The 20,765-nt window shown below is 45.9% G+C and overlaps 1 protein-coding gene across 1 annotated transcript in view; it reads right to left on the bottom strand.

Annotated features, from left to right (window-relative positions):
* The window catches only part of VWC2 (von Willebrand factor C domain containing 2), a 125,193-nt gene that overhangs the window by 93,561 nt on the left and 10,867 nt on the right, over positions 1 to 20,765 (bottom strand). The window contains exon 2 of the mRNA XM_055420382.2: positions 6,201 to 6,330. Within this exon, the coding sequence (XP_055276357.1) occupies positions 6,201 to 6,330 (130 nt within the window). The remainder of the gene's footprint in view (positions 1 to 6,200; positions 6,331 to 20,765) is intronic.

Genomic DNA, 20,765 nt, shown 5'->3' on the forward strand with positions numbered 1-20,765 from the left:
CTCTCTCCATTTATTTACATCTCCTTTCTTTCAGTAATAATGTGCAGCTCTCAGCGTACAAATCTTGCACGTTTGTTGTTAAATTTATTCCTTAGTATTCTACTCTTCTTAATGCTATTGCAAATGGAACTATTTTCTGTTTCATTTTTATAGTCTATTGCTAGTGGTTCACAGATTTCTACCTAAAAATAGACTTTTTAATACATTAATCTGATGTTATTCTTCATTAGTTCTAATAGTTATGTGTGTGTGTGTTTATGTGTGTACTTTGGAACTTAATTTGCTTTATCATTTTTTTCTTCTTTTTTCCCCCATCATGTAGAATATCCACTATAGTAATGGATAAAAGTGGCAAAAGTGGGTAATCTTGCCTTTTCCCTGATCTTACTGACACAGCATCCAGTCTTTCACTATTATGTATGATGTTACCTATCGCTATGGATTATTCTCTGGTGGCTCAGACAGTAAAGAATCTGCCTACAATGCAGGAGACCTGGGTTCGATCCCTGGTTTGGGAAGATCCCCTGGAGATGGCTACCCACTCTGGTATTGCTGCCTGGAAAATTCCATGGGCAGAGGAGCCTGGTGGGCTACAGTCTATGGAGTCTCAAAGAGTCAGACACAGCAGGGCAACTAACACTTTCATAGATTATTTTTAGCTGCACTGTATCAGGATGAGAAATTTCACTTTTGCTATTTTGTTGGGAGCTTTAATCATCAGTGAGGGATGAATATGGTCAAATACTTTTCCTTCATTTTTGAGGTCATTTTTTTTATTCTTCATCTTTTTGATAATACGTAAATTACCTTGCAATCCTGGGATAAATTTCACTTGGTTATATTGTATCATCCTTTTTATGGTGCTGAATTCAGATTGTTGATATTTTGTTAAGGATTTTTCCACCTATAATCACAGAAAAAATTGACCTGTAGTTGTGTTTTCCATGCTTCGCTTTAGTACCAGGACCATAATAATTCCCATTTAAAAAGTTCATTTGCTTCGTTTTCACCGTGCTGTGCCTTCACTGCTGCGCAGGGGCTTTCTCCAGCTGCAGTGCGCAGGGGCTACTCTCAGGCTGCAGCGTGGGAGCGTCTCTTCGTGGCAGCTCCTCCCGTGGATCATGGGCCCTGGAGCACTCGGGCCCTGCTGTCCCACAGCATGTGGGATCTTCCCAGGTCAGGGCTCAAACCCATGTCCCCTGCATTGGCAGGCGGATTCTCAACCACTGGACCACCAGGGTCAACCACCTTGTCGATTTTCCTAGTGATTTTTCTAAGCATTGAAATATGCATCTCAATTTAGCATTATCTACTCCAGATTAATACTAGTTTAATTTCACTAAAATAGGAAATTCAATTTACTTTACTCTTGTGACTCTGTGCACCAAGAACATACCCTATCACAGAATGTTACGAAAATAGTGGTGAGTAGCAGCATCCTAGTATGTAAAACTCACTGAGAAAACTTGTTTGTATGATTCATGGAACTAGAGGAAGGACACTGAGGTCCACAGAGTGGGAATTCCTTTAAATTTCTCTCTACTCTTCATCCCTGCTTTTCCATCTCTCTGTTTTGATGAGTTAGAACGGTTTATTTATTTGTCAGATATATGCATTGCATACTTTCCCCCACATGTGGGCTGCTTTGCATTGGTGTAACAGAGTTGTTTGATGAATAGAGGTTCTTAATTTTAATAAAATTCAACTTATCAGTTCTTTCCATATGGTAAGTCTTTTAAGAATCTTTTAAAATTCAACTTTGCCAAATCAAAATGATAAAGATGTTCTCTGTTTTCCTCTGAAAGCATTATTTTAACTTTCATATTTAAATCTGTAATATATTTGAAATTGATTTTCTAGTACTATGTGAGGAAGGAGTCAAGATACCTTTATCTTCAGACTGCTACCCAACTCACCCAGTACCATTTACTGGAAAGAGCACCCCCTCCCCTGTGCTACAAGATCAGCATCATCATACATCTGGTGATCTTTTATGCTTGAGTCTTTTCTGACTCTATTCTGTTCCCATTTGCCAGTTTTCTGATCTTTGAGACAATACCACAGTGTGTTCATCACTTTTAGAGTGTAGATTTTACAGCTCCATTATTCTTCTTCTGTATTCCACTGGCCAGCTTTTAACTTCTGTATTTCCATGTAGATTTTAAAACCAACTTGGTAATTTGCATATAAAAGTCTTTGTATTTATTTTTTATTGGCATTATGCTGAATACATAGATTTTATTTAACAGAATAATTTGAGGCTGCCAACATCTTTATATTACTGAGTTTTCTGAACATTATATTGTCTATCTATCCATTTACTGAGAATTTCTTTAATCTCTCTCAATAAAGTTTTAAGATTTTTAAGTGTGGCAATCTTGTCCAAGTTTGTTATATTTACTTCTAATTATTTGATATGTATGATGTTATTTGAAAGAGTAGTTTTTAATTCATTTCTATTTGTTTGTTGCTGGTATTTAGACATAACAGCTGATTTCTACATACCAACAGTATAATCAAGTATTAATTCTGATACTCATAGTTTCCTTTATTTTTTATGGACAAAACTGTAGTATCTTAAGCAATGACCAAGTGTTTTCATGAGACAGGTACTATTTCTTTGGTAAAAATTTTAGAAAAGTATAATGTTGAAGCCATGTGGGAATGGTCTTTTCCTTATGAGAAGGATATCTTGCACACACACACATCATTCGATGTTGTCCAACTCACTACATGTGGTTTAATTATGATCTTATCCTGCTGTCTGAAATACACAAGAGAAAAAAACAAAATCCAACTGTGTCTAATTCTTAGCGCCTCACATATTTTCCAAGAAAGTGCTTCTAATAGTGTGAAATCTCTGTGTTTATCTTAAAAGTTTCGTAAAACTGTCCTTTTCCTCTAAAAAAATAGCCATCCTTGTTCTCTGGTGGAAACAGAGCTGTAAATAACTAACATCAGGTAGCACTGAATACTTCAGGGAGATCCACAATCCCTGTAAATTGTGCTTTTGGTGTACACATGCCCCTCACGGATAACATTCCGCATCGGAGAACCAGAGTTAATCCCAACAAGACTCTCACATTTCAACGCCAACGTCCTACACTTGTCAGCTTTCTTCCTCTGAATGCTCAAAGTAAGAAAACATGCACACACGCAGGATGGAGTCTTCCGATCCGCGGCTTGAAGGGAATGTGTGCCCTCAATGTGAACCTCACCTGAGGAGCACGAGCGCCAGGGAGGACCCGAAATCCTGAGAGTCAGCAGAACACTCACTGTGTCGTGGAAAAAATCCGCCAGTCCCACACAAACAACCATTTTACCAGAGCACATCCTTGGGAGATTGATCTATACAAGTCAACAAAGTGAATATTTTAAGTCGTACGTGATTTGTGATCATTTATTTATATTCCAGGCATTCTTGATTTCAAACTTCTGCACCTTTGATACAAGTGATTTTGGCAGCTTACAACTGAACTGTTATTATCCTTCTGTTGGGAGAAGAAGTTAGTTAATGCCAAAGGTTAAAATATTGGAGTGTGAAAGTGAAGACTGATTTCCCAAGATCAGGAGTTAAAACCTTCACGTTCCACCCAAGTTAAGTCTATCCAAGCATGTAATTTTATATTAGGCATCGCTTCTGATGTCCTGTAATCTGTAATCTATCAGATGTGTAACTTTTTGTTAAGAAGACACTGATTTTTCTGTGCAGCTACAGGGACAGACAGCCATAAATTATTCACTGATCTCAACCAGCTATTCAGGACTTTCATTTCTGGGAGAAACTGTTCTCATGTTTCTAGCAAAATTTTCACTAAGAATTCCAAACACCATCTGCCCTGTCAAGGTCAAAATGCCCTATACCTAGAGATAGATGAAAGCCAGATTATGTCTAATGAATATGTTATAACAAAACTTAAAGAGAACTTACATGATTAGGCACATTTAAATTTATTTCTGGGTCCATTTCTGAAAATAAAAAGTTGTTGTTTTGCTATAATTGGATCAAATCTTTGAATACAAATCCTTTTGTATTAATCCTTCTTAATCTAGCTTTTAAAAAACATATTCATCCTCCTTCTAAGATTCTCTAAAATAGTTCTCACCAAATCCTCCCTTATTTCATCTTATGCTGTCTCTCAAGGTTAGAGGCAGAGCATTTAGAAGTTTGACTTCAGAGCAACCATCTCCTCTCCCCTCAGACCATCAGTACATTAAAACATCCCATGGTCTCTGACCAGAACTTATTTATACAGATTTTACTTTTGAACATTGTTTGCTTATCCAAAAAATAAAATTACATCTTAATAATAAAAACTGAACCAAACAGAAATAAGTGACTTTAAATCTTCATAAGATTTCAACATATCCACACAAGATAAAGAATTAATTCAAATAAACTGGGATATATCTTAAGGGCAAAAAGAACTGCAAAAATATCATGAACTTTGCCCAGTAGGTTTCATGCTGATTGTGGTACAAACAGAAGATATCCTGTGTGTTTTATGGAAAAGAACAACTAAGCAAATATATTGATAATATTGAGTTATATACAGAGATGGGGACAAAGATAGAGATCAAAAGACATAAAGCAAATGAAACAGGAAAATGTGAACAATGGGTATATATCGTGACGGGAATATCTCTGTTCCTTGTGCTATTTATCAGTATTCTGTAGGTTTGAAATTTTTAATAAAGCTTTGTGGGTTGAAAAAAATCTTCAAGGATGCAAGTCACGTTTTCCTATCTTTTGTAAACATTGAGATGAGGACTCCCTGACTGTCTAAGGCCAAAACTTTGTTTATCATAACTGACAAGTGAGACACAGTATCTTGGATACTCAGGACGCCAACTATTTGAGCCACTTGTATTGAAGCTATTCACTAAATACTGTTGACTCGGGGAAAGGCGGAACCCGGCCGCCAAGCGCAGCGTACTGCAGCCTGGACCTCGAAAGTCCTGGTCCCAACCCTACGCAGATACCAGCTCCCCCTTCTCCAGGCTCCCTTCTCTCCATAGCCCACCGAGATGCTGCTGCATCCTGCTCCCACAGAAACTGCACCTCCTCTCCTCTTGACTTCTCTCAAGAGTCTAAAAATCTCCCACGGTGGCATCTGGGTGTCTGCGCATACCTGGAGGTGTCCGTGGCACCTCACAGCCACACAGTGGCGATGGGCAAGATGGCAGAATCTCAGAATGGCCTCAGACACTAGTAACAGCCCAGGTAACCGGCCGCCACTGACAAGGCCCACATCTCCTGGCTTGATGTTCAGCAACTCCACAGCTGAGAAGCTGGTAACCTCACAAGTAAGCTCATCTCTTCTTTGACACACTCTGGCTGTGGGGGAGTTGTTTTCATCTTTCTGAGACACCCTGCTCTGGCCTCATCCTTGCATCATGGCCTTGGGGCCACACCCGCCTCCCAAGACAGGACCCCCCTGTACCTGAAGATGTGCTTGCATGACCACAGTCAACTCTCTTCCAACGCTTCATCCACCCACATACCTGGGTCACAGTTCTTCACCCCACCCTCCTGAAGAACCCACTCTCATCAACACCCTCATAAGGGATGTCCAGACAGGCTCAGAGCTCAGGTACAAAGCAGTTTCAATCCCACAGGCTGAGGAGATACTCTCACTTGCTGACCACCATTTCTCATGCCATTTCTCTTTCACAAGGCACAGGAGACTTCCGCTCTCCCCTGGCCTCTCACAGGGAAGAAGAGAGGCTTCTTTCTCTTCCTGCCGAATTTGCTTACGAAAAATATTCAACGATGTTCCACGTTTAATTCACTTAGTAATGAAAAGTAAATGAGCCCAACCGGCATGTTTGATTTGCGGCGGAAAAAGAGAAACTGCTTTGCAAGAACAAACAAAGTTAAATTAAAGTAAGCGACTCGCCCCGAGAGTGGAAATTGAAATTTTCCTCCAAAGAACTTAACACCTTTAAAACATAGGACTGATACCGATAAGAGGGCAGGCTTTACTGGAACCCAGCTCCCCTGGGTTCCCCGGGGCCCAGAGGGCAAGGACTCGTGTGCCAGGGCGTGGATGCAAATATCGAAACTCACAGGCGTCCCTCCTGCACCCCGTTCTTTATCCCGTCCTGCATCCCGTCGCGCCTCTCCTCCTGCATCCGTGGAAGGCGCTCGGGAAGCCTTGCGTCACCGCGGGCGCAGGGCCAAGCGCGCATGCACCTACCGTTTTTGCAGATGGGGCAGCACTGGTCCGGCTCGTACACGGGGTCCACGCACTCGGTCTGTGGACACGCGGATACCGCGCACAGCACTTCCCCGCTGGCCTCGCAGCGACACCGCTCGCACGGCGACACCTACAACACAGGCCACCACGATCAGGGGCAGCGTCTCCCTCCTCGGCTGACACCTCACACTTCCCCAGCCCGTGAGGACAGGGATTGAGTTTGAGGAGGCTCCCCTGGGCGTGAGTACACCGACCTGACGGGACCCCAAGGGTGCTCTCTCCCTCCCAGCTCCACACCGGGAGCCTCTATTTTTATTAACCCACATAGTGAGCTTGTTTACAAGCTTTCTTTTGAAGAAAGAGTTTTGTTTCTCTAAAAATTACACAGCGGGTTGTACTGAATTCTTGCCCACCCAGGCATCCTGTAGATCCTGCATAGCCCTGCCCAGGGCCAGATGGCGGTCAGGGCCCACTCTTACCATTTCTGCTGAGTGAAGACAGCAGAGCAGGACAGGAAGTGGAGGGGTGAGGGAAGGAGAAACCTAGGGCTTCCCAGAGCTGGGCACCTGGCCAGGGGCTGTCCCAACATGATCTCATTTAACCCTCAGGGCAGCAATAACCACACCTACTCCAATGATGGCCCTTGTTTCTGGCAAGGAAACTGAGACTCGGGTGTCAAGCAACTGGCCACAGGTGGGGCAGACCTTTCATCAGAGGCAGGGCTTTGGCTCCAGAGTCCAAGGTCACTCATGGGCCATCGCTTCCATCACCCAGTGTCACCATGTCCTTCACATCCTGGCTCCAACCGGCCTCGCTGAATTTGCCAGCCGCTGGCCCCAATGCTACCTTTTTAGATCTCGCCAATCAAGCACAATAAGGGGTTTCCCAGGTGGCACTAGTGGTAAAGAACCTGCCTGCCAAAGTAGGAGATGTAAGAGACGTGGGTTTGATCCCTGGGTTGGGAAGATCCCCTGGAGGAGGGCATGGCAACCCACTCCAGTATTCTTGCCTGGGGAATCCCATGGACAGAGTAGCGTGGGGGGCTACGATCCCTAGGGTCGCACAGAGTCGGACACTACTGAAGTGACTTAGCACTCAGTCAAGCATTATGGCCATTCCTGGCAAGGCTGAACACTGCCAACAAATCCCCCTGTAGTAACTCAGACAGGTCGTGGTGGGGATGATATTTATTTTCCTGGAAATCCCCAGTGGAGTGAGTTTTCATCTGGGTTGACCCATGACAAAGTGAAACAGGACATGCAGACCCAGCAATGATGTGGAGACCCACTGTGATGTGGGGTGCATGCTTTAAAGGACAGTGCATATGGGGGGAGGACTGTCAAACTGAGTTTTCTGGAGAGGGAGGTCCTGCTTCACTTTTGCCGGTAATAATACCTGTGGCACAGCCAGCACTGCACAAACGGCTCTCGTGGCTGCTCCCTCGGACTAAACAGTGCAGACACCCTGAACTGAACTCCCCACTCAATGAGCTGACATCTCCAGCGAGTGGCCTGGCTACTGCATGAAGCAAAGCTCTGTTTGTACTTAAAGGCATGGTTTTCAGGCCCTAGACCTCCATGTAGCTGAGAGTCAGGAGTGAGGGGGGTGTGAGTGTGTGTGTGTGTGTTCACACTTAGAAAATAAGAGAAATAAAACACTGAAGAAACACTTTAGAGTTGCCCCGGACAAAATCTTGACTGGTTTGCATTACAACCTCAGAAGTTAATCTGCCAACAATGTAAAGGCACATATTTGACGAGCAGCACTGGCATGAGAAAGTTCTCTGGCTTCCATAACGAGCGTGGCTCCGCTGCTCCCCTTCTGTCCTCTGTCTCCTACCAGCTCCCCGCTCAGCCTCTAGCATCCTTGTGTGCAGGGTGGGTTTACTCAGTGAGCAGGATATGAAAAGAATTGTGGAATTTTCAAAAGCAGGGATCCTGAGTTGCAAGGGCTACAGCTCACTACAGGTCAGAGGCTCCAGAGGGGAGGCATAAAGCGCTGAGTGGGTGGGTTAGACAGAGGGGAGGCACTTCCCACCCCAGAAGTGAGGATAGTCCCATGGGGAGGGCTGGAGACTCAGGGAGGAGCAAGAGGGCCGGGACTCACTGCAGTCTGTCCTCAAGAAACGGGCACAGGGAGCTCCCTGGTGGGCCAGTGGTGAAGACTCCATGCTCCCAATGCAGGGGCACAGGCTCGATCCCCGGGGTCAGCTCAGATCCTGCATGCCTCATGGTGTGGCCAAAGAAAGGGTGACAGCCAGGCACCACACCCCACCCTGGCCGTCATGCAGGAAGCAGGAAAAAGCCCCATTTGGGTTTGGGAATTTGAAAGGAGACAAGGGCCCTCCTGTCCTGTACCCAGGACAGGGACAGAAAGGCTTCGTCACAGGTCCTAAGTAGCCCCTCCTGAAAACCCGTCTTCTTCCTGCTCTGCGCCTGAGACAGCGCCCTGCCCCACCGCAGAGCCATACTCAAACCACACAAGCAGCTTGGGCTGTTGTTTTCTATAAGGACTGCAACTTGGGACTTCCCTGGTTGTCTGTGTTGAGTCCTGCCTTAAGGCCACAGGTGCGAAGCCTTTTACTAAGGCCACAGAAGCAGAGCCCAGAACCAAAGTCACCTCTGAGGCTGACTGACCCCCTTTGTAACTGCTGTCAAAAGCTCCCGTGGTTTTCATGAACAGACTAGGTGACTCTAAATAAGCAAACGTGCCCAACAGGTGGTGCCAGTGAAAAAAATCTGCCTGCCAATCCAGAGACATAAGAGATGCGGGTTTGATTGCTGGGTGGGAAGATTCCTGGAGGAGGAGGGCATGGCAACCCACTCCAGTATTCTTGCCTGGAGAATCCCATGGACAGAGGAGCCTGGAGGGCTACGGTTCATAGGGTTGCAAAAAGTTGGACACAACTGAAGCGGCTTAGCACGCACACACACCACCCTACACTGTCCTAACCAATTGCCTAGTGCCAACCTTCCAGCAGGAGTTTTCTTTGTTTGGAGGCTGTAACAATCAGTTACAAACCTACGAAAACTGTCGACTTTGCCCGGTCTGTCAGGAAGTCTGTCCGCTGTGCCCACAACGCCCACGTTACCTTTGCTCTTTGTTCCTAATAAACGCACTCCCTTCTGAAAATGCTCTGTGTCTGGAAATTATTTTCCAAGCCATGCTCGAACTGCCTCAACAGTCCAGTGGTTAAGACTCTGCACTCTCAGTGCAGAAGGCCTGCGTTCAATCACTGGTCAGGGAACTAGATCCCACATTCTGCAAGCCACAACAAAGATAGAAGATCCCATGCTGACTTGGCACAGCCAAATTAACTCATGAATAAATTAAGTAACTTAAACTAATATATCAGTTTTCTAAAAAAGGGTTTACAACTTGATCAAAGATTGGACTGTGGGTTTTACTATCACTAAATATTTGGAAATCCTGGTTCAACTATGTGGAGGTTTGTTTACTCCTCAAAAATCGGAGTTTAGGCTTACAGTCAAGATCACAAGGGTGTCCCTCCCAGACTTCAGCCCCTGCTCTGCCTTCCCCAACCATGTGTGTGGCTGAAAACTCCCTTGCCCAATGGTAGCAGGTGGGGGCACAGACTCTGGTCTCTAGGACCCTGGTGGGAGGTCGGCCTGCCCAGGGCCTGATCGGATTCCACAGGGCTGCTCTGACTCCAGGCACCAGGTCTGAGCACTGCCCGAGCCAAAGAATCCTCAGCTACCAGCTCAAGCACCAAAAGGCCTCCTGCCACCCCACGATCTCTGTCCTTCAGTGCAAACTGAAGGCAAGGATGCCTAGTGCACTCCTGACTCTGCGAGCAGCAACGTAAGCGTCTCAGGTGCATTTCTGCAGTCTCTCCTGTTAGCAATCGCAACCTACACTGTGTATAACACATCCAGTGACTGAAATATCACCCTCTGCAGTCTTCCAGTTACAAATCCAGTTTTGCACAGATTAGAAATTAGATGCAGAGCCTGGAAGGACACTTGGTCATTTGAGGAAGAGGAGTCCACTTTCAAGGAACCCACCATGGACTGGAGTAGTCAACTGTTGTGTTGAAGGAGAAGAACACGATTTTTCAGAATGAGAGTAAAGATAAGCTCTACGTCGTTCATTCATTTATCCCAGTCCTGAGGCCAGACGATGGGCCCCCGCTGTGCTATTTCCAGAAAGGTGGGAGCATGGATCATGGCTGGGAGGGGGTGACGGCTAGGAAGGCCAGTGAGGGGCCGGCAGTTGACCGGCCTGGGATCCAAGTCTGGATGCCGAGGGCCACTCTGTCTCACAGGCCTTCTCTGCTTTCAGAGTCACCCCAGTAACCGTGACTTACAAACAACTTCGAAGTGGATCTCATCTGAGGGCTTCCCTGGTGGCCCAGATGGTAAAGAATCTGCCTGCAATGCAGGAGACCCCGTTCAGTCCCTGGGACAGGAAGAGCCCCTGGAGAAGGAAGTGGCAACCCACTCCAGTATCCTTGCCTGGAGATTCCCATGGACAGAGGAGCCTGGCGGGCTATAGTCTATGGGATTGCAAAGAGTTGGATACTACTGAGCAACTAACACTTTCACTTTCAACCTGAAGCAAAACCATGAAGAACAGACTTGTTGGAACATGTTTTCGCTGAACCATCTATGAACAGATAAAAGAAAGATATTAACTTGACAGTGACTGAAGTGTTTTCATAGTTAGATAGAACCTTAGAATGCTCAGTAATGACGTACACGTCTGTATCACAAGTGCATAGGCAGTAAGACTCTAAAATACTGAGTTTATTTCTAAACAATTAAGTAGGAACAAGCAATGTAATTTACACATGAAATGATTCTTAAATGCAAAATGAGGCCTTCATGATGGATACTGCTTATATCAGTCAACTCATTCATAAATGATCCATATAAGTGAGCAGTGATTTGGGGAGAACTTCTGCACAAGTCATCGATGAGCAGTTGTATTTTATCCCATATATTTCACATTCACGAATGCAGGTGCAGTCAGAGCTCGGTCTGTAAGGAGCTTTGCCTTGTGTCATTTCATAACCATGGTTATAATCATTATAACCATGAGAAGGACCAGGCTCTGAAATACAGCAGAAAACTATTGTGTTCAAAGGCTGAATTTGAATCCCACTCTTGTCTGTGTCCTAAACGTCTTTCTATTCTCAAGGCAGCAACTTATTTTTGACAACAGGTACTCTTTTATTTTTTTACTTCTTTTGCTCAGCATTGTGCCCTTGAGATGTGCCTGTGCTGCAGCATACCATTCCTTTTGATCACATTCCATTGGATAGACATGCTGCAGCTTATGTATCCATTTACTTGCTTATGGACATTTGGGATGTTTCTAGTTTGGGATTGTTACCCGTAAAGCTGCAATGAAAACTCAGGCACACAAAAAAGAAACTAGTTTCCAGACGTTTCCTGCTGCTCCATCCCACCTACACAGCACCTTCTCCTCACCATCCGGCAGAATGTCCACCTACTTGGGAATGCCAATGTACTTTTCTTAAATCCGGTTTCTACACATCTTTCTGTCCTGTACCACCAGAAGGCCGGTGGCCCAGGTGAGAAGTCAAAGACGCCTTGTGTCACCTGAATTCTGCTGTCTGACTAACAACCAGCATTATATTTCCAATGTGGAACTTTGTCCTGGGGTTGCTGGCGTGGAAGCCATGAAACCCCACTAATTCTATGCTTAATGCAGATGCTTCTGCCAGAACAGACAAATGAAAGACCATGAAAATCCTAGTAAAATGTCCCAAGAAATTGTAACATTTTCACAGATGGGATTAATTTATGCATGAGATGTCAGCCCAGACCTTTCTCAACTAAAATCATTCAACCTGAAATAAACTCTTCTCTTTATTTAATCCATCAGCAGAGAGATCCTCTTTATTTTTCTGTTGGATTCTGCAAAGTAAGATTAACATGAAAACAAAGAGAAACACTGAAATCTGGGGCTTCCCTCTCCCTTCCCCTTTCCTGCTCCCCCATCCTCTCCTTTCTCCAAATCTCTGTAAGCCCCAGGGCCCCTTGAATTCCTCCAGGCGCACTGGCCGAGAGTTCAGTCCTCCTCCCAGCCTGCAGTCAGCTGCTAACTAGATTCAGCACAACTCAAGAGCCAGGGCTGAGTCCCTGCCACATCGGGGCAGTGACAGCCACTGAGCTGGTGCGACATGCTGGGCAGGTTCAATGAACAGTGACTGAGTCAAGGAAAAAACGGGTGGAAAGACACAAGAGCTGAAATTAACTCGCAAAGCACATGGGAAACAGAAAAAAAAAAAAAAAGAAATCTACAGCTTTGCTTCAGAAAGGGCCGGTCACCACCTGGTAGGGAGCTCTGGAGGATTAGATACCCACACACGAGGCAAAGGGAAGACAGATCCTTCTATTATGAGGGATCAAGATTTGGATTACATGCTTAATTCACAAACGGAAGAGAACATACAGACGTTAGAATGATATAAACACAACAATGGAGACTTACAGAAAGGATCCGACAGTGCACAGAGGGATGCATGGAAATTGGGCCCCTACACCCACAGCCTGACATCAGTAAGCAATCCTGGAGGTTCCGGAGCAATCCAGTTCTGCACGTGGGGAGCAGGAGTCCCACCAAGCTCTCCTAACTGTTCTACTCTGTATGCCACGGTTTCCTATAAATAGCTAAAACTATGGAATAGCTGAGGACTCATACTCTGACAACCTGGAACCAAGATTGCTGGGAGAAATACCAATGATTTCAGATATGCAGATGATATCACTCTAATTGGTAGAAAGTGAAGAAGAACTAAAGAACCTCTTGATGACGATGAAAGAGAGAGTGAAAAAGCTGGCTTGAAACTCAACATTCCGAAAAGTAAGGTCATGGCATCCAGTCCCATCACTTCATGGCAAGTAGAAGGGGGATAAGTGGAAACAGTGATAGACTATTTTCTTGGGCTCTAAAATCACTGCGGACAGTGACTGCAGCCATGAAATTAAAAGATGCTTGCTCTTTTGAAGGGAATCTATGACAAACCTAGATAGTGTATTCAAAAGCAGAGACATCACTTGGCTGACAAAGGTCCGTATAGTCAAAGCTAGAGTTTTTCCTGTAGTCATATATCGATGTGAGAGTTGGACCATAATAAAGGCTGAACGCTGAAGAATTGATACTTTCAAATTGTGGTGCAGGAGAAGACTCTAGAGTCCGTTGGACTGCACGGACATCAAACCAGTCCATCCTAAAGGAAATCAACCCTGAAGGACTGATGCTGAAGCTACAATATTTTGGCTACATGATGCTGAGAGCTGACTCACTGGAAAAGACCCTGATGCTGGGGAAGAGGAGAAGAGGGCAGCAGAGGATGAGATGTTTACATAGCATCACTGACTCAATGGACATGAATCTGAGCAAACTCGGGGAGACAGTGGAGGACAGAGGGGTCTGCAGTGCTGCAGTCCAGGGACTTCAGACTCAGACACAACTTAGCAACCAAACAACAACAAACATACTCTCTTACCCAATGGACTGACTTCAAATCCAAATATGGAAGTTACCAGATGTGGACACACCCACCCTGCAGACTGGGGATTATGCAGGCATGGGTCCTGGGACAGAAACACAGGAACAGGCTGCCCAGGACCTACCACCAAATCCTCTAACCTCCACTGGCCGATCCCATAGGCTCCCTACCTAACAGAATCCTGTATCTCACAGAGACATACAAAGACATGCCTAAGTCATTCACCTCAGTGCCCAGTCCGGCTGGGAAGTTGAGAAACTAACAGAAAAGCAGACAATGGCAGGTGCCAACTGAGCTGTATGCATGTTACAACTCCTAAGGGCAAAGCTGTCACTAGGGGTTGGAGGGAGAGGAAAGAGCATGGACTGGAACGTGGGTAAGTCAGCTGCAGAAAAGGCGGCAGGCAGAGAAGGGGCACCGTCAAGGCAGGGAGGGTGTCTCACTGCTCCTCAGTTCCCTCCTGGGGCCAAGAACCTACCCTAAAGAGATTCGGAAATCTAACCTGGTGAGAACAAACATTTCCTACCATCAGCAGAACTAAAAGAACTGTTCTAAAACTAAAGAACAAGAGCTCAGTGTTGGTACATCTGAGTTTTACTTACATATTAGTCATTCAGTTGTGTCTGACTCTTTTGTGACCCCATGGACTGTAGACCATCAGAGTCCTCTGTCCATGGGATTTTCCAAGCAAGGATACTGGAGTGGGTTGCCATTGCCTTCTCCAGGGGATCTTCTGAACCCAGGGATATACTATGACCTTGTTTTCTGATAATTATTCTGATAATCTCCAGTTAAGGAACAAGTTGCCATGCAGAGAAACGTACAAATTTTAACTTTTTTTTTTTTTTCAGGAGCAGTTTTTCAATAGTTTTAAAATAAAACCTAAAGTAAGTGTTTTGAAGTTTGAGATACTATATCACTTTCTCATTTCATTTTTTTTAATCTGCAAAACAACAATCTAAAGTTTTGAAATCAGAAAATTTTCTTAAGAGAAGAGAATTCCTCTGTTCACATACTATCTTTTCTCTCCGCCCCCCGAATGGATAGTAACTTCTTTAATAACCAGTCTTTACTTTCCTGATGTTATATTTTCATAGGATAAAGTTATTCTAAGAAAAAATTTAATGTGATAAAAGTAAATGTTATCAAAACTAAAAAAAAGAGCGAGAGAGAGAAAGAAAGAAGAGGCAGGAGCTAAAACTGCCCTTCCCTAAAAGCAGTCGAGGCTTGGCCCGGGATGACAGCATCCTCGCAAAGCCACTGCCACGCTTCTGTCACCAGATGGCGAGAGTGGCTTTCCAGCTGCCAAATGTCTTCCCAAAGGCGCCCAGAGCCACACTTGTGAGCAGCATGCACTGAAGGGGGATCAAAAAGTCCCTTCTGCTTAAACCACAGGTCTCATCAGCTTCTGATGACTGGGAGCTGGGTTATTTTGCAGCTGGAGGAAAAGGCAGGAGTAATGCTTTTCAACTCTGTTTTTGTATGGAGTGAACACACACTGCAGGGCTGATGAACTGCCAAGAAACCTGCTTAGCAAGTCAGGGCAGTGGCTGGAACTGAGAGTCTGGTCAAGGTACTGGGTCATTCAGGTACCAACTTCATGAGTATGTCCTGGGCCATTCTTGCTACTCTGACCAGTATCTCCTGACTCCCAGCAAGAAGCCTGAAAGATGTCATGCGGGTCCCAGCTTTCTTTCAACAATCACTTTGGACTAAATCCTTCCCCAGCCTTACTACAGGTTCCATACCTGAAACTGTCTTCAATTACAGCAGGGCCTCACGAAGCCCCTAAGCAGCAGAGGCCTGCCTGGGACATGGGGGCACCAACCAGAAGCCTGCATCTCCCAGGCTCCGAGCACTCTCTGAGCTCCACCCCTGTCCATCAGGGCCACAGGGGTGGCCCACTCCCTATAAGGCTCTCTGTCCTCCCCCTGCCACAAGGACAGTAGCTCTGGAGTGAAATGAACCTGATCCATGGCCAGCTTCCAGTCACCACAGTTGCCAATGGCCTGGTAGCTACAGCAAGCGGCTGCTTCCTCTGCCTTTAGAGGGTTTTGTTTTGTTCTTTTTGTCTTTCCCCTGGCTGTCAGAGGATGGATTTGCACACAAAGGGACTTAATTAAGAACTGTCCTCAGGAGCTGCCAGTTTCCAGTCTCAGGAAGAACACAACTTCACCCACCACACACACACACACACACACACACACACACGCACGCACACACACACTCACACACACAGCAGATGAACAGAACAACAGTCTGACAACCGGACAAGGCCCTGCTTTATTCTCAGGCACCAAAAACTGACTTTTTCTCCTTTATAGTTTAGCTTGAAGCAGGACCCTCTGTCTAACATCTTTCAAAACTTCCTGTGAATAAGTCCTTCAGATAAATTTGGATCGTGCAGGAAGTCACTTACAAGGGGGAAAATTGTGGACAGTGTTTACATGGTATATTTCACCTGGTGGCAAGCAGTCAAATAGTTGGGATGAGAATGAAGAAGGCTGCTTCTTCTGAAATGAAGATCCAGACCCGGTGAATGTCCTGGAAGGGTCCCGATCTGACAGATCACACAGTCAAATAAGATGCGGCAAAAAACCTGCCGGCCTCCTGTTAAGAGCTGAACCTTTGTAAATTCATATGGTTAAAATTCATACGGTGAAGCCTTCACCCACAGCGTGATGGTCTCTGGAGGCAGAGCCTGTGGGAGGTGATAAGGGTAAGACGAGGCCGAGTTCATGAGGGTGAGGCCCTCAGGGTGGGGTTAGTGTCCTCCTAGGAGAGGAGGAAGGCCCTCTCTCTACCACGTGAGGACATGGTGAGAAGGTGGCCATGTATAAGGCAGAGCAAGCAGAATTAGATCCTGCAGGCAACTCAATCTTGGACTTCAAGTCTCCAGAACGAGCAGATTTCTGTTGTTTCAGGCACCCATTCTCATACATTTCACTCTGGCAGCCTGAGCTAAGACACCACCTGCACCCCCATTTCTGCAGTGGAGAGAGGTGTGTGTCCACGTGGACCCAGCCCTGGCTTCCAGCTCTTGGCTTGCTGCAAACAGAGCTGGCAGAGAGGAGGCAGGGCCAACAAGGTCTGGAGTGACCCCAGGGCCACAGGCAGCCAGGCTCAGAGCCCCAGCCTGGACCCCACTCCCACTAGGGAAGGCCTCTCTCCTCCCACTTGGAATCACAGGGGATGGTGAGATTTTGGTGGAGCAGCTTTAATACTTTACCTATTCACAGATTTCTAAAATTAAGACCTTAATAGTTGGGACATGAGGCCAACTGGGCATGATCACCCACTTGGGCCAATTAGGGGGAAAAGGCCAGGGGAGCAGTTATGTTAAAGCCAAACTCCTTCTGGGACCTCCCTGGTTGTCCGGTGGTTAGGACTCAAGGCTTCCACAGCCAGTGCCCAGGTTCAGTCCCTGGTCGAGGACCCAAGAGCCCACAAGTTGAGAGGTACAGCTAAAGAAATTAGAAAAGCCCAACTCCTTTTAAATAATGAGAGGATCTAAACTCTTTTGTTTTGGAATTAGCATAAAGGTTAAAGATAAGTAATCCTTAGGAGAAAGAAGCAATAAAATGAATGGGCTTCCCTGGTGGCTCAGTGGTAAAGAATCTGCCTACAATGCATGAAACACAAGAGACATTGGTTTGATCCCTGTGTCAGGAAGATCTCCTGGAGAAAGAAATGGCAACCCACTCTGGTATTCTTGCCAGGAAAAATCTCAGGGACAGAGGAGCCTGGTGGGCTACAGTCCACGGGGTCATAAACAGGTGGACATGACTGAAGCAACTGAGCATGCACAGCCTTCCTTTAATATACAAATAACAAAAACTAAGTGTCTTCCAAGAGCAGGCTTTCAAAAGGTGGGTGTGAGTTGTGATGAGAGGATTGGTTTCCTTGGGGATACAAGTTCAGAAATGAGGCAGTGAACTGGTGATAACAGGGAGTGGTGGGGACTCTGGCAAACGGAGAAAGCACTTAACACACTGGAACCCATATGTGTGTCTCTTCCTCACACACATACATGCACACATACCAGAATCAAACAAAATCATGCTGCTTTCTTTCAGCATTCTTCACTGCAGATGGAAGTAATGACGCTTAAACGCTAAACCGGGAGAGATGAAGACCTCCAGAGGCGAGCTGACTCGGTGGAGCTGGAGGGAACAAGGGTCACGATTGCCAACTAGAAAGTGGCCCCGTGGACACATCTGAAGTTGGAGCCTGGCTCCCAGAAACCTGCCTCAGCTGTCAATCACCCAGCAAGTGCTGGACCACGGGCTGAGCCTGGAGCACAGGCATCCTCAGCTCACACCTTTGGCCCCTGCACTTCCCCTTGAAGCTCAGCCTCTTCCACAGCATCCTGCAGTTACAACAGGCCAGCCCAGCGGTTTCTCCAGTTAATGAGGTCCCTTCCCACAGAGGTTTAAAACACCATGGGGCTCACTCAAAAGAAAGGGACCATCTCTGAGCTCAGACATGTCCCTGAGAGCGGACCATTCAATTGTGCCGGTGGCCCCTCACTGTTACCCTGGAGCAAGATGAGCTTACTTCCTTGGCTCCCTGGAGGGCACAGGAAGCCTGAGGGGAACCCTATTGCCAGCGGGAGGTGACCTGAGCCGAGTGGTTGACATCACAGCACAGTTTATCCCTCAGGCCATTGGCGTCCCTTGCTCCTCACAGGCCCAGGCAAAGGCAGCAGGCTTGTCAGAATTCTTTCTCTTCCTGCCTCCCAGACCTTGACGTTTCTGCAAGTGTGACAAGACTGAACTACTGGCCAGTGAGGGTAAAGGTGCTCCAGGTGGCCCTGCTTCCCATGGGAATGGACGGCCAGCATCCTGGCCCCCTGGATTCCCTGCACTGGGGTCTGGGGGACAGAGATACCCCTACAACAGCATCCACCAGCTGGGAGCCCTGTGTCCCCAGAACATAACTGTCCACAATTCAAGAGTGTGACCAGGCTTAAAACTATGGCTCCTGACATCTTAACAGGGATGAATAAATACGAGTCCTGGCTTGCTGAAATGAACTTCGTTTCAAGCCTTTTGAAACAAAACTATGGAGATAGATTTGGGGGGGGGGGGCGGGAAACTCACAGAATTTAAAAGTAAAATGGAAGTAACAATTTTTTAAAAGATTTTGTGACATGGACCATTATTAAAGTCTTTTTTGAATTTGTTAAAACTTTGCTACGTTTCAGGTTTTGGTTCTGGGGCCACAAGGCAGGTGCAATCTGAGCCCCCCAACCAGGAATCAAACGGGCACTCCCTGAGGTGAAAGGCGAAGTGTTAGCCCTGGACCACCAGGGAAGTCCTCAGGGAACCTTTAAAGTTGGACCAGGGACATGTAAACGACTGTACCATGTCAACCTCCAACGAAAGCAAAGACACAAGACAGAAGGTCCAACCTGTCTGACAGAGTGTGTGTTACTGTTTATTTCTGAGCTGCCTCAGGAGCCGAAGGGCCATATCACTAAGAAATGGCACCACTAGCTGTAGTTTTATACATGTGTGTATACACATAGGTGTGTATATATATATATACTTAAATATATTATGTATGTGTGTGAGTGTTAGTCGCTCAGTTGTGTCTGACTCTTTGTGACCTCATGGACTGTAGCCCACCAGGCTACTCTGTCCATGGAATTGTCCAGGCATGAATACTGGAGTGGGTAGCCATTCCCTTCTCCAGGGGATCCTCCCAACCCGGAGATCAAACCCACGTCTCCTGCATTGAAGGTGGATTCTTTACAGTCTGAGCCTCCAGTTTTTGTTGTTCAGTTGCTCATTAGTGTCGGACTCTTTGTGACCCCATGGACTGCAGCACGCAGGGCTTCCCTGTCCATTACTATTTCCCAGAGTTTGCTCAAACTCATATCCATTGAGTCAGTGATGCCATCCAGCCATCTCATCCTCTGCTGTCCCCTTTTCCTCCTGCCTTCAATCTTTCCCAGGAACAGGGTATTTTTCAATGAGTTATCTCTTTGCATCTGTTGGCCAAAGTACTGGAGTTTTAGCTTCAGTATCAGTCCTTCCAATGAATATTCAGGGTTGATTTCCTTTTGATCAATTGGTTTGATCTCCTTGTTGTCCAAGAGACTCTCAAGGACCTTCTCCAGCACCACAGTTTGAAAGCATCAATTCTTTGGTGAAGCTCGTATAATATTATGTACACTTAATATATAAGTGTGTATATAAACATACACACACACATATATCTTTATTTAGATTTATTGGGATTCCTGAATCAGGAAATAGGGGCCTTTCAATGAGACAGTCTTCAGCACTATCTCTTCCTTTTCCCATATTCTCTGCCACATCTCTCAAAATTCTAACGGCATGTATCTTACCTTCTCTCTCAACCCTCCATGTACCCAAGTATGTCTTTCCTACATTCCATCTGTGGACCTGTGTTTCATCCTGGGCCACTGCTTCAAGTCTACACCCAGGTTCACTAGTTTATCTCAGAATCTGCATCTGTCATCCTGCCAAACTCTCCCCTTGAAATAGAGGTTCTATCTGACTCCTTCCTAAAGCTGATGAGTACTTTGGATATAGTGATATTGTTTACCCATCCATTTTATTCCCTCATTTATTTCTCTAGGCATAAAAAATAATTCTCATTTATATCCTGACATCTGAGTCTGATCTGCTTATATCCTGACATCTGCTTTTGTCTCAGCTGCTCTTTCTCCTTATATGTTATTGTTATTTTGACTCATATTCCTTGGAACTGTATTTGTGGGGAGTCTCTAAGGCCAGAGAGTGTTTGCCTCTGCCCGATACCTGTGGGCACTGCCACTCTGGGGCCTCTTTAAATGAAAATATTCCACATGGATTATCCAGAGTACTCAGGGAAGCATGACCATAAGCTCCACATCCACAGGAGGGCATATGCAACTGCTGACCACAAGCCTCAGCTCTGCCCACACTGAGGCTGTCCAGGGGCTGTGTGTGCACTGCCCTCCTACAGGACAGACTCTTCTGGGGACCCTGCTTTTATGAGACATATCCTGATCTGACTCTCTCCACCTGTGGTCCTGGACTTGCCATGTGCCC

Source organism: Moschus berezovskii, chromosome 3 (genome assembly GCF_049115385.1).
Source record: "Moschus berezovskii isolate FMDL1 chromosome 3, NW_MosBer_1.0, whole genome shotgun sequence".
NCBI classification, from domain to species: domain Eukaryota; kingdom Metazoa; phylum Chordata; class Mammalia; order Artiodactyla; family Moschidae; genus Moschus; species Moschus berezovskii.